The sequence below is a fragment of the Schistocerca cancellata genome, chromosome 1 (assembly GCF_023864275.1).
Source record: "Schistocerca cancellata isolate TAMUIC-IGC-003103 chromosome 1, iqSchCanc2.1, whole genome shotgun sequence".
NCBI classification, from domain to species: Eukaryota; Metazoa; Arthropoda; class Insecta; order Orthoptera; family Acrididae; genus Schistocerca; species Schistocerca cancellata.
Genome location: NC_064626.1, coordinates 910,393,773 through 910,406,999, shown reverse-complemented (window position 1 = coordinate 910,406,999; position 13,227 = coordinate 910,393,773). Strand labels below are relative to the sequence as shown.

The following is a 13,227-nucleotide window of genomic DNA, read 5'->3' as shown; positions in this document are numbered from 1 at the left end:
GGTGTCCAGATACTTTTGATCAATTAGTGTATAATTAAGGTGATGCTGGCCACTGATCTCTTCAGTGCACATGCACATCAAGCTCAACCTCTTACAGGAATTGGAGATATGCCACAAGTAATGATACTAATGAGTTGGGGCACTGTATCAGTAGTGTGCAGTGTAAGTTGAGAATCTGGGTCTGATGGGAGGCATGCTAGGGTAGTCCTTGTAGTTGAGCATGACCACTTTGTCCTGGTGGTGTAGTGGAGACCCAGGTTCGGCACAAATTTTCAGCTTGTCCCATTAATATAAATCAATGCCCACTGGCAGGTAATGATTTTAATTCCTGCACGTTTCAATTCATAGTGACTCTGGGATCAAAAGAGTGTCTCTTCTTTCAGAAATGTCCAAGCTTGTCTGAAAGAACAGACATCACATATATATACAATTAAAGACTGTTTCATGTAGCTAAATGTTGAATGTGACTGCATCTACATCTACATCTACATCCGTACTCCACAAGCCACCTGACGGTGTGTGGCAGAGGGTACCTTGAGTACCTCTATCGGTTTTCCCTTCTATTCCAGTCTCGTATCGTTCGTGGAAAGAAGGATTGTCGGTATGCCTCTGTGTGGGCTCTAGTCTCTCTGATTTTATCCTCATGGTCTCTTCGCGAGATATACGTAGGAGGGAGCAATATACTGCTTGACTCCTCGGTGAAGGTATGTTCTCGAAACTTTAACAAAAGCCCGTACCGAGCTACTGAGCGTCTCTCCTGCAGAGTCTTCCACTGGAGTTTATCTATCATCTCTGTAATGCTTTTGCGATTACTAAATGATCCTGTAACGAAGCGCGCTGCTCTCCGTTGGATCTTCTCTATATCTTCTATCAACCCTATCTGATACGGATCCCACACTGCTGAGCAGTATTCAAGCAGTGGGCGAACAAGCGTACTGTAACCTACTTCCTTTGTTTTCAGATTGCATTTCCTTAGGATTCTTCCAACGAATCTCAGTCTGGCATCTGCTTTACCGACAATCAACATTATATGATCATTGCATTTTAAATCACTACTAATGCGTACTCCCAGATAATTTATGGTATTAACTGCTTCCAGTTGCTGACCTGCTATTTTGTAGCTAAATGATAAAGGATCTATCCTTCTGTGTATTCGCAGCACATTACACTTGTCTACATTGAGATTCAATTGCCATTCCCTGCACCATGCGTCAATTCGCTGCAGATCCTCCTGCATTTCAGTACAATTTTCCATTGTTACAACCTCTTGATACACCACAGCATCATCTGCAAAAAGCCTCAGTGAACTTCCGATGTCATCCACCAGGTCATTTATGTATATTGTGAATAGCAACGGTCCTATGACACTCCCCTGCGGCACACCTGAAATCACTCTTACTTCTGAATACTTCTCTCCATTGAGAATGACATGCTGCGTCCTGTTATCTAGGAACTCCTCAATCCAATCACACAATTGGTCTGATAGTCCATATGCTCTTACTTTGTTCATTAAATGACTGTGGGGAACTGTATCAAACGCCTTGCGGAAGTCACGAAACATGGCATCTACCTGTGAACCCTTGTCTATGGCCCTCTGAGTCTCGTGGACGAATAGCACGAGCTGGGTTTCACATGACCGTCTTTTTCGAAAACCAAAAACTGGATACAAACTTGTACTGCTTGTCAACACTGTAGGATAGGACTGCATACACAGCCAAAACATGGTCAATGAGCAATACTTAAGGGGCATTTCAACATGTTCACTTTGACATAGTCAGACCCAACCCACAGTTGGAATGCTTCTGGTACAGTCTCTGTGCACTCAGTTGACCGGGTCACTTGCTTTGTTGAAGCCATGCCCCCTAACATGACAGAAACTATGGCAGGAAATTTGGTGCATTTATGGATTTCAAATTTTGGCTACTTTGCTTCCAAAGAGACCAACCAACATCATCAGTTCGAGTCAGCACTATTTAGCATACTCTGTAATCTTTGCAGTGTCCAGTGGCACTGCACCATTGAGTATCACTCTCAAAACAATGGGCTGGTGCAGTGCCAGCACTGCATGCCTAAAACAGCACTCTTCTCATGGTGGAAATTCAACAGAATCCTTGCAGCAGATCTTTTAGACATATGCTCTGTTTATTAGGAAGACTTCCATGCTTCATTAGCAGAAATCCTATACAGAGAGTCACTCATCCGACTAACTGACTTCGTATCACCAACACAACCACCAGCAGATAGGGAACTATATACTCTCATCTGTAACAAGTAACAGCATATCGCACACCTCAGAATACCACTTATGCAGGCACATGGCTCACCCAAAACTTTTGTAGATCATTTCTAAAAGACTGTTACCTTGTCAAGTTTTGCGATGATGTGACCTGCCCTGCCTTGCAGTCACTATATTCAGGCCCCAGATAGTGATAAAAACAGAGCTAACACCTTTGTCATTCTCCTCTGTGGGAAACCAACCACTGTTTCAGTGAATTGTTATAAGCCTGCACGGATTCTGTGGGATATTAGTGACACAAGTGATGAAGGTATAACACATACAAATGTGAATTTTCACATTCATCAAGCGCATATCTTCCCATCTTATTTGTCAAATGAAAACAACACTTTCATACTGAAATTCAATGTGCAGCAATTACAAGCAGAAGACATGACAGTGAAACTGGTTTATGATTTCATCATCATGGAAGTACAGCAAAGGGAGCAGCAGGTTGATGATGGGTTCCTATTCAGGCAGTTCACTCACAGCTACAAACTTCCCCATGATGTCAAACTGCACACTAACATGATACACAGTCCTACCATCACAGCCATTAAGAAACAGCATTCGCTTCCATGCATGCAAACGAAGGTTGAAGGTTGAAGGTTGGGACAACCGCAACTATGACTCAACTGCCCTCCACAGCCTAGACCACCCCCCCACCCCCCACCCCCCGCCCCTCCTCCACTCCAATGCAGGCCAATAGTCACATGTCACATTACAGACTCTAAATATCAGCCAGATATGGTGTGACTGGTCTTGTGTAGCTCACACTCCCACTCCCAAGGGGGAGTCCCTGTGTCGGCTCCACCATCAATAATCATAGCAAAGGGAAGTGAGTCTTTTCAGTCAGCGATAGGAGTGGTGCGACAAGAATATTTTTGGTTGAGTCAGTTCACTCTGAACAATAGCTGGTTGCATGGGCTCTTCTCTGTATTGCAGTACTGGCAATACATTATGTATTATCTACACTTGGTGCCTTAGTTATTCCAGCATGAGTATTCCTACCCACATGCACCACATAATAAATGTTTTACTTTGTTAACATTTGCACTGATATATCGAGCAGCACTGAAGGTACTTCTTCATGATGACCACTGTTGTACATGACAGAGATGTTCCGTATCATGCAAATTGTCTAAAACAACTGTAAAATATTTTTACTTTCCAAACAGCTCCACTGTAAGATACCACAGAATAAAAATGAAGCAATGTAAAATGCTAATATTCTGTGTTCTGTATCTTTCACTCCTTTGTGGATTGTTAAAAAGATATGCTCTATTTCAACAATGGAACTACTTAAATAACAATAAATATAACACCAAAGGAAAAACTATGTAACTGATTTATTTACCATATGGTACTGAAGTTCCTGGGTAGTACACAAAACTGTACCGCCCTGGATAAGAAAATCTGTAGAAATAAACTGGCTCAGTACTTGTGGATGCTATTATACGTGCAGCCCTATCAACACCAAAGTTGATTATTGAGTCTGAATATATCTGAAACATACATATTTTTATTCATGAGTATCTGTGTCAAAATTAACTGAAGATGTTTGTGTGTATATATGATCGTGGTCAATAAAACTACTTACATTTCCAAGACCTTCAAGAACAAATTCCGATATTGGTAAATTATGAAGATAAAAATTCCGTATGACTTGACTTTTGTATGCAGAATTGTATTCTTTCTTGTACATGAAAGCTAAAGGAGCCACAGAAGTAAAGTTTTCTTGCATTTCAGTTCGCCATGAAGTATTGTTAATGATTGCTGCAAAATACACAATTAAAAACACTGTAGTATTTATCATACACTCAGTTCATAGAGATATATGCTTCACCACAAAATCAATTTTTATTGGCATAAAGTACTAAGTAAGAACATATACACATGTATATATACACCTTTCTCACCCTAGATTGTGATATCGTGGAAAAGAGAGAGAGAGAGAGAGAGAGAGAGAGAGAGAGAGAGAGAGAGAGAGAGAGAGATAGAGATAGAGATAGAGATATAGAGAGAGAGAGAGAGAGGGAGAAAGAAAGAAATGAAGAAGTTGAAAAAAGATAAGTGGTTTATTGTTGTCACCCATAGTTGATACCGTAAAAGCACATAAGTTCACTTGTCAATATTCATATGAGGAAAATGTAGTGGAAGGATACAGCAAAGCTTTTTCATGATAGATGTCAGTGTTAGGTATCATTAGAAAACTTCACAGGTGAAAAGAGATGCAACATATTAACATTAAGGCTCACTAAGTTGAAGTTTGAAGAGATCTGAGTTATAACTTGCTGATCATTGAAACTTTAAGAAGTTAGAGTAATAGAAAAAGCTTAATAATTCCACTTTCTAAAAAGTAGGCAGAGTTTTTGTACAGTTGAAGACATGTACTAGTCAATTTCTACCTCTGCCTTACAACACATCTGTCAGCCACATCAGTTTGAATTAGCTTCTTGTCTTTTGAGATTTATCCTTCTCCTTCTTTCACTCTCCTATTTTGCAAATCTCTTCATTCCTCTGCCTACAACATTTGTCCTGGATCTATTTTTGTTCTACAATCCACTGGTGGCCTCAGTTTTCAATTCAGATGTTACCTTGTTGTGTGTGTGTGTGTGTGTGTGTGTGTGTGTGTGTGTGTGTGTGTGAAATCTTATGGGGCTTAACTGCTAAGATCATCAGTCCCTAAGCTTACACACTACTTAACCTAAATTATCCTAAGGACAAACACACACACCCATGCCCTAGGGAGGACTCGAACCTCTGCTGGGATCAGCCGCACAGCCCATGACTGCAGCGCCTTAGACCGCTCGGCTTATCCCGCACGGCTTAGCTTGTTGTAGTTCTCTGTTTTCTGTGCCCTGTATTCTTTCCGATCCATGTATCTTTTGGACCCATTTCACTTTGTTTTGCTACTCACATAAAACTATAGTATCTGTTATGTCAGTCTTCCATGATCCATTCTCCAAACATGTTTGAAGAAAATTGCTGCCATAGCTTCTTTTTTCAGTGGACCAGTCTTTCTCCATTCACCTAGGAACTGAAATCTCTTTACCTTCTGAATTCTCCCTGCTTCTAATGACCTCCATCTAGGAAATGTCCTGTTGTTCATCATTCAGTGTGTTCTTCTAATGGAGATATTTTAATCCTGCTTTATATGCCTATCACTAAAGATGAGATAACAACAATATTATGAAAATGACACAGTGCTACTCAGCACACAGAGAAGGCACTACGTCACAGACAGGAACAATGAAAGTACTGCTAAACATTAAACTGACAGACAAAAAGAGTGTTCCTTCAGAAACAGAAAACACATTCACACAAGCACCACTCAGATACACATGACCACTGTCTCTGGTTGCTGTTTACTGACTGTGGACTGTAACTGTGTCTAATACAAGAAGCAATCTGGGGTAGGTTGTGGGGGCAGGGAAGGGGAAAAATAGTAAGGTAGGGTGGGGAGGGGGATGGGGAGATGTTATACTGTCTGTGAGGGTGTCCAGGGATGTGGTGGGATAGGATATGGCTGCTAGGTGCAGAGTCAGGAAGCCATGCTGGGAGGGGAGGGGGGGGGGGGGCAGAAAAGGGGGAAATGTGAGGAGAGAAGTAGAGAAGGGGAAAAGACTAGTAGGTGTATTGGTGGAATAGAAGGCATGTGTAGTGGTGTTGTGGGAACAGGGTAGGGGATAGGTAGGTGGAGGACAGAGACTAGTGAAAGTTAGGCCAGATGGGTTATGGGAACAAAGGATGTATTGTTGGGAGAGTTCCCACCTGCAAATTTCAGAAAAGGTGGTGTTGATAGGAAGGATCCAGATGGCGAAGGCTGTGAAGCAGTCTTTGAACTGAAGCACATTGTGTTTTGCAGCACATTAAACAAGTGGGTTGTCCAGCTGTCGCTTGGCCACACTTTGGCAGTGGCCATTCATGCAGACAGACATCAGTTCTTCCTCAAATCCTTAGGCCCATCCCAGAACTCTCCCATGAGTCATCTCTCTGCAGGTCTCCACCACTTCTAGCACACCTACCTCCCATGTGCTCCCTAATGTCCATAAATCCAACAACCAAGTAAGCCCATTTACAGCCAGTCACCTGTGCCCTTACAGAGAGAATCTCTGATCTTACAGACCAACAACTTCAGCCTATTAAATCTAATCAATGGTTCCTTGTGCAAAATTTTACTAATTTGCTACAATATTACACAAATAAACAGATTGTGGTTCACTATTTCACCATGATAGATGTGACTCATTATTGTTGCAATATTAGCTGTACCTAATGCATTAAGATTGAGTATGTTGTTTATATGTTTATAATTTCCACTAGTTTTTTATTAATGCATTAATACTTCTAGCTCTTTTACTTGCTCTGTACCCAACACATCAGTATTCCCAAATAACCAACATGGAAAGCAAAATCACATCTGCAGATCCTACTCTTTTCATACACTTTCATATTAAATTTTCTCATACACTCACTTATACAGGGTGTTTCAAAAATGACCGGTATAGTTGAAACGGCAATAAAAACTAAACGAGCAGCGATAGAAATACACCGTTTGTTGCAATATGCTTGGGACAACAGTACATTTTCAGGCGGACAAACTTTCGAAATTACAGTAGTTACAATTTTCAACAACAGATGGCGCTGCCGTCTGGGAAACTCTATAGTACGATATTTTCCACATATCCACCATGCGTAGCAATAATATGGCGTAGTCTCTGAATGAAACTACCCGAAACCTTTGACAACGTGTCTGGCGGAATGGCTTCACATGCAGATGAGATGTACTGCTTCAGCTGTTCAATTGTTTCTGGATTCTGGCGGTACACCTGGTCTTTCAAGTGTCCCCACAGAAAGAAGTCACAGGGCTTCATGTCTGGCGAATAGGGAGGCCAATCCACGCCGCCTCCTGTATGTTTCGGATAGCCCAAAGCAATCACACGATCATCGAAATATTCATTCAGGAAATTAAAGACGTCGGCCGTGCGATGTGGCCGGGCACCATCTTGCATAAACCACGAGGTGTTCGCAGTGTCGTCTAAGGCAGTTTGTACCGCCACCAATTCACGAAGAATGTCCAGATAGCGTGATGCAGTAATCGTTTCGGATCTGAAAAATGGGCCAATGATTCCTTTGGAAGAAATGGCGGCCCTGACCAGTACTTTTTGAGGATGCAGGGACGATGGGACTGCCACATGGGGCTTTTCGGTTCCCCATATGCGCCAGTTCTGTTTATTGACGAAGCCGTCCAGGTAAAAATAAGCTTCGTCAGTAAACCAAATGCTGCCCACATGCATATCGCCGTCATCAATCCTGTGCACTATATCGTTAGCGAATGTCTCTCGTGCAGCAATGGTAGCGGCGCTGAGGGGTTGCCGCGTTTGAATTTTGTATGGATAGAGGTGTAAACTCTGGCGCATGAGACGATACGTGGACGTTGGCGTCATTTGGACCGCAGCTGCAACACGGCGAACGGAAACCCGAGGCCGCTGTTGGATCACCTGCTGCACTAGCTGCACGTTGCCCTCTGTGGTTGCCGTACGCGGTCGCCCTACCTTTCCAGCACGTTCATTCGTCACGTTCCCAGTCCGTTGAAATTTTTCAAACAGATCCTTTATTGTATCGCTTTTCGGTCCTTTGGTTACATTAAACCTCCATTGAAAACTTCGTCTTGTTGCAACAACACTGTGTTCTAGGCGGTGGAATTCCAACACCAGAAAAATCCTCTGTTCTAAGGAATAAACCATGTTGTCTACAGCACACTTGCACGTTGTGAACAGCACACGCTTACAGCAGAAAGACGACGTACAGAATGGGGCACCCACAGACTGCGTTGTCTTCTATATCTTTCACATCACTTGCAGCGCCATCTCTTGTTGAAAATTGTAACTACTGTAATTTCGAAAGTTTGTCCGCCTGAAAATGTACTGTTGTCTCAAGCATATTGCAACAAACGGTGTATTTCTATCGCTGCTCATTTAGTTTTTATTGCCATTTCAAATATACCGGTCATTTTTGAAACACCCTGTATTAGCACCACCTACAGCCTTTCAACATAGAAAGCTATTTTATTTATTTATTTATTGTTCAGATAATTCAATCTGTAAAAGATGTAGCCTCTTTAAGTTATTAAATACATTTTTAAGAGGTGTTTCCATGCATCTCTGTCCTCTGCTGTCTTCTGCCAGCTGAAGCCCGCAACCTTCCTGAGTTCCTTATCCCAGCGATCAGGTGGTCTCCCTGGTGGTCTTTGTTTTTCTCTAGGATTCCATTCCAAAACTGATTTTGTCCATCTTCCATCCTTTCTGCCCACTGCCATTTTAGAGTCTTAACCCATTCTATAATACCTTTTACTGTGAAAAATTCATTTAAAGTCCAAGTTTCACACCTGTACATCAAAACCAGTAGTACATACTGATCCAAATTGTCTTCTTTAAATAGACTGGCATGTTAGATTTGAAAACTGTTGCATTCCTTCCATAAGCCCTCTAACCCAGTTTAGCTCGACGAAAAATTTCAGGTTTCAAATCCCCTTTTGTGTCAATTAATTGTCCCAGATAAATGTATTCTGTAAAATTGTTAGGACATTGCTGTTCATTGTTACTTGTCCTTCAGCTACCCATGTATTACACATAACCTTAGTTTTGGAGTGATTTATTTTAAGTCCAACTTCCTGACAACAATCTGTTAAGTCTTTTATAGAGGACTGCATTTCCATCTTACTGTTAGCTAGGACCACTATATCATCAGCAAATCTCAGGTTGGTGAGCCTTTTACCATTTATCATTATTCCTCTGTTGTTCCAAATCATTTTGGACATAGCCATCTCGAGAACTGCTATAAAAAACTTTGGGGATATAGGATCACCCTGCTTTACTCCTTTTCCAATGGGAAATTCACACTTGTTTTTTCCTATGTTGATAGATGCTACAGACATGTCATAAATGTTTTACAATATGTTTATAGATTGTTTTCCCACTCCTTTAAAAAGGGATTAATAGTATTTAAATTGTGTACATTAATCTTATGTATATGAACTGAACTGTTTAAATATATTTAAATTTTGTAATTAAGTGTTTAACATCACAAGGAATGAAGTGTAAAAAAAGAAAAAAAAAATAGTAGCAGGAATCGAACCTGAACCAAAGGAACTGCCCGTCAGGTGCTCTTGACCACTGGTCTGGGGCACATACATAGATTGCTGCTCAAAAATCCCTCATACTCTGCACTTAAATCCTTAGAGAGTGTCTTACCTTTTCCTACAGTCCGCTCGGGCAAAATATTCTAGGAACTTGAAATGGATGTCTACCTGCTTCTACGCACGTAGTTTGAGCCAAATCAGTGAGCACCATCCCATGCTCTCCTGTTGCTACACTCCTGGAAATTGAAATAAGAACACCGTGAATTCATTGTCCCGGGAAGGGGAAACTTTATTGACACATTCCTGGGGTCAGATACATCACATGATCACACTGACAGAACCACAGGCACGTAGACACAGGCAACAGAGCATGCACAATGTCGGCACTAGTACAGTGTATATCCACCTTTCGCAGCAATGCAGGCTGCTATTCTCCCATGGAGACGATCGTAGAGATGCTGGATGTAGTCCTGTGGAACGGCTTGCCATGCCATTTCCACCTGGCGCCTCAGTTGGACCAGCGTTCGTCCTGGACGTGCAGACCGCGTGAGACGACGCTTCATCCAGTCCCAAACATGCTCAATGGGGGACAGATCCGGAGATTTTGCTGGCCAGGGTAGTTGACTTACACCTTCTAGAGCACGTTGGGTGGCACGGGATACATGCGGACGTGCATTGTCCTGTTGGAACAGCAAGTTCCCTTGCCGGTCTAGAAATGGTAGAACGATGGATTCGATGACGGTTTGGATGTACCGTGCACTATTCAGTGTCCCCTCGACGATCACCAGTGGTGTACGGCCAGTGTAGGAGATCGCTCCCCACACCATGATGCTGGGTGTTGGCCCTGTGTGCCTCGGTCGCATTCAGTCCTGATTGTAGCGCTCACCTGCACGGCGCCAAACACGCATACGACCATCATTGGCACCAAGGCAGAAGCGACTCTCATCGCTGAAGACGACACGTCTCCATTCGTCCCTCCATTCACGCCTGTCGGGACACCACTGGAGGCGGGCTGCACGATGTTGGGGCGTGAGCGGAAGACGGCCTAACGGTGTGCGGGACCGTAGCCCAGCTTCATGGAGACGGTTGCGAATGGTCCTCGCCGATACCCCAGGAGCAACAGTGTCCCTAATTTGCTGGGAAGTGGCGGTGCGGTCCCCTACGGCACTGCGTAGGACCCTACGGTCTTGGCGTGCATCCGTGGGTCGCTGCGGTCCGGTCCCAGGTCGACGGGCACGTGCACCTTCCGCCGACCACTGGCGACAACATCGATGTACTGTGGAGACCTCACGCCCCACGTGTTGAGCAATTCGCGGTATGTCCACCCGGCCTCCCGCATGCCCACTATACGCCCTCGCTCAAAGTCCGTCAACTGCACATACGGTTCACGTCCACGCTGTCGCGGCATGCTACCAGTGTTAAAGACTGCGATGGAGCTCCGTATGCCACGGCAAACTGGCTGACACTGACGGCGGCGGCGCACAAATGCTGCACAGCTAGCGCCATTCGACGGCCAACACCGCGGTTCCTGGTGTGTCCGCTGTGCCGTGCGTGTGATCATTGCTTGTACAGCCCTCTCGCAGTGTCCGGAGCAAGTATGGTGGGTCTGACACACCGGTGTCAATGTGTTCTTTTTTCCATTTCCAGGAGTGTAGATTTAAATTTGGGGCAGATTCACCTAACCCTTTAACTCTCACTTTCTCCTCCAAAGATTTATTGGGAAAAAGGGCCTCTTTAGCAGATCATGTAAAGAAAACACTATCATACTATATTTCCTTGTGTACTCATGTTTTTTTTTATTATGACCTATACCCTTTTGACTTACAATGTTAGTAATCATAACTAAATAGAATATATTGATTTTATGTATGTAAATTGAACTATTTAAATTCATTTAAATTTTATAATTAATAGTTTAACACTGTGAGCATTAAAATATGGTTGCAGTGGGAATTGAACCTGTACCTACAAATTGCCAGTTGCAGGCGGAGGGAGGGAGGGGGGGGGGGGGAGGAAGCTTGGGGGTGGGGGCCTCGACCACTGCGTGATGACACTGTTACATCAACTGCCTCTCAAAAGTCCCCAATACTCTACACTTGCACATTACTTCACGCAATTTCAAACAAAAATATTGACCTGGTGTTGTGAGCAACATCACACTCATAGTGCCAGAAAGGATGATGTCACATCAGAGCACATGCAGTAGAAAACAGACAGCTGTATCCTTTCGCTGAGCTGATCTTAGCATGACTGACCACCCGCTCAGTACACAACACTGGTATGTAGTCATCAAGGAGAAAGTGTTACAAAATATGTTTTCATACATTTTATTTGCATACCAGCATGCATTTGAAGATACATGGCTTCCTTTTAATGAGATTTCCAGCTCACATTCAAAGAGGAATGGCATACTTTTAATGTGATTTCCAACTTATAACTTAAGAGAAACGGCTTCATTTAAGTGCAATATTTACAGTGTGCTGTAGCCCACTATTACACAATCACCAACTGCCACTGCCTGTAATGTATCATCCTATATAAAAGACACCCACTATTTCCCCTCATCAATTCTCCACACTTCTGTTCCTTTACCACCCGGTGCCCTGCTCATAACTGCTGATGCCATTTCCCTCTACACTAACATCCCCAATACTCATGATCTTCTCATTATGAACACTACCTTTCCCTAAATCCAACTGATTCCAAACCAAAACCTCCTTTCTGGTCACCATGACCATCTATAACCTCACCCACAATTGCTTCTCCTTTGAAGGTATCACCTGCAAACAAACCTGCATGGCATTGTCCTATGCCAACCTACTCATGGGCCATCTAGAGGAATCCTTCCTAACTGCCCAGACTCCCGAACCCCTCAACTGGTTCAGATTTATCAATGACATCCTAGTGATCTCATCCGATGGTGAGGACACCTTATCCATATTCCTCCACATCTTCAAAACCTTCTCCCCAAATTGCTTCACCTGATCTTCATCAATCCAATGAGCCACCTTCGATGTTGACCACCATGTCAAGGATGGCTACATCAGCACCTCCATCCACATAATCCTCCCAACCAACAATAATACCCTACTTCAACAGCTACCACCCATTCCATACCAAGAAGTTCCTTTCATACAGCCTTGCCATCTGTAATCATTGCATCCGTTGTGACAAGCAGTCCCTCACCAAATATATCAAGGGTCTTGCTGAGGCCTTCACAGACTGAAATTACCTTCCCAACCTTGTTCAGAAACAGATTTTCTGTGCCTTGCCTCTCCAGTCACCTACCAACTCCCACATAATCATTGTATGGCCATAAAGGAGTACTTCTCTCATGACTTAGTAATACCCAGGACTTGTGAAACTGAATCTCATTCTGTGCCATGGTTTCACTACCTGTCATCATGAGCTGAAATGAGGAATATCTATCCACAATCCTCCCCAACCCTCCCAAAGTGGTATTCCACCATTCACCAATTCTATGCAATATTCTTCTCCATCCCTACTTCACCCCTACTTGCAACCCTTTGTGTCATTGGTCACATCCCTGCAGTGGAAATAGATGCAAGGTCTGTCCCATACACCCTCCCACTATCACCTACTCCAGTCCTGTCACAGGCTTCTCCTGACTCATCAGATGCAGAACTATCTGTGAAAGTTGCCGTGTGATGTACAAACTAAGCTGCAGCCAATATGCTGCTATGTAAATGGGAGTTACTTAATAGCTCCTGCCAATCTGTGGCCAGGAGGCAATTGGGCCATCCAATTGCTAAAGATACTATTCAACATGAAGTGCTCCACTTCAGTG

At 43.3% G+C, this 13,227-nt stretch overlaps 1 protein-coding gene across 1 annotated transcript in view; it reads right to left on the bottom strand.

The window, feature by feature from the left end:
* The window catches only part of LOC126191192 (esterase E4-like), a 207,433-nt gene that overhangs the window by 59,786 nt on the left and 134,420 nt on the right, over window positions 1-13,227 (bottom strand). The window contains exons 8-9 of the mRNA XM_049931989.1: window positions 3,876-4,051; window positions 3,633-3,780 (exon numbers count right to left, since the gene is read on the bottom strand). Of these exons, the coding sequence (XP_049787946.1) occupies window positions 3,633-3,780; window positions 3,876-4,051 (324 nt within the window). The remainder of the gene's footprint in view (window positions 1-3,632; window positions 3,781-3,875; window positions 4,052-13,227) is intronic.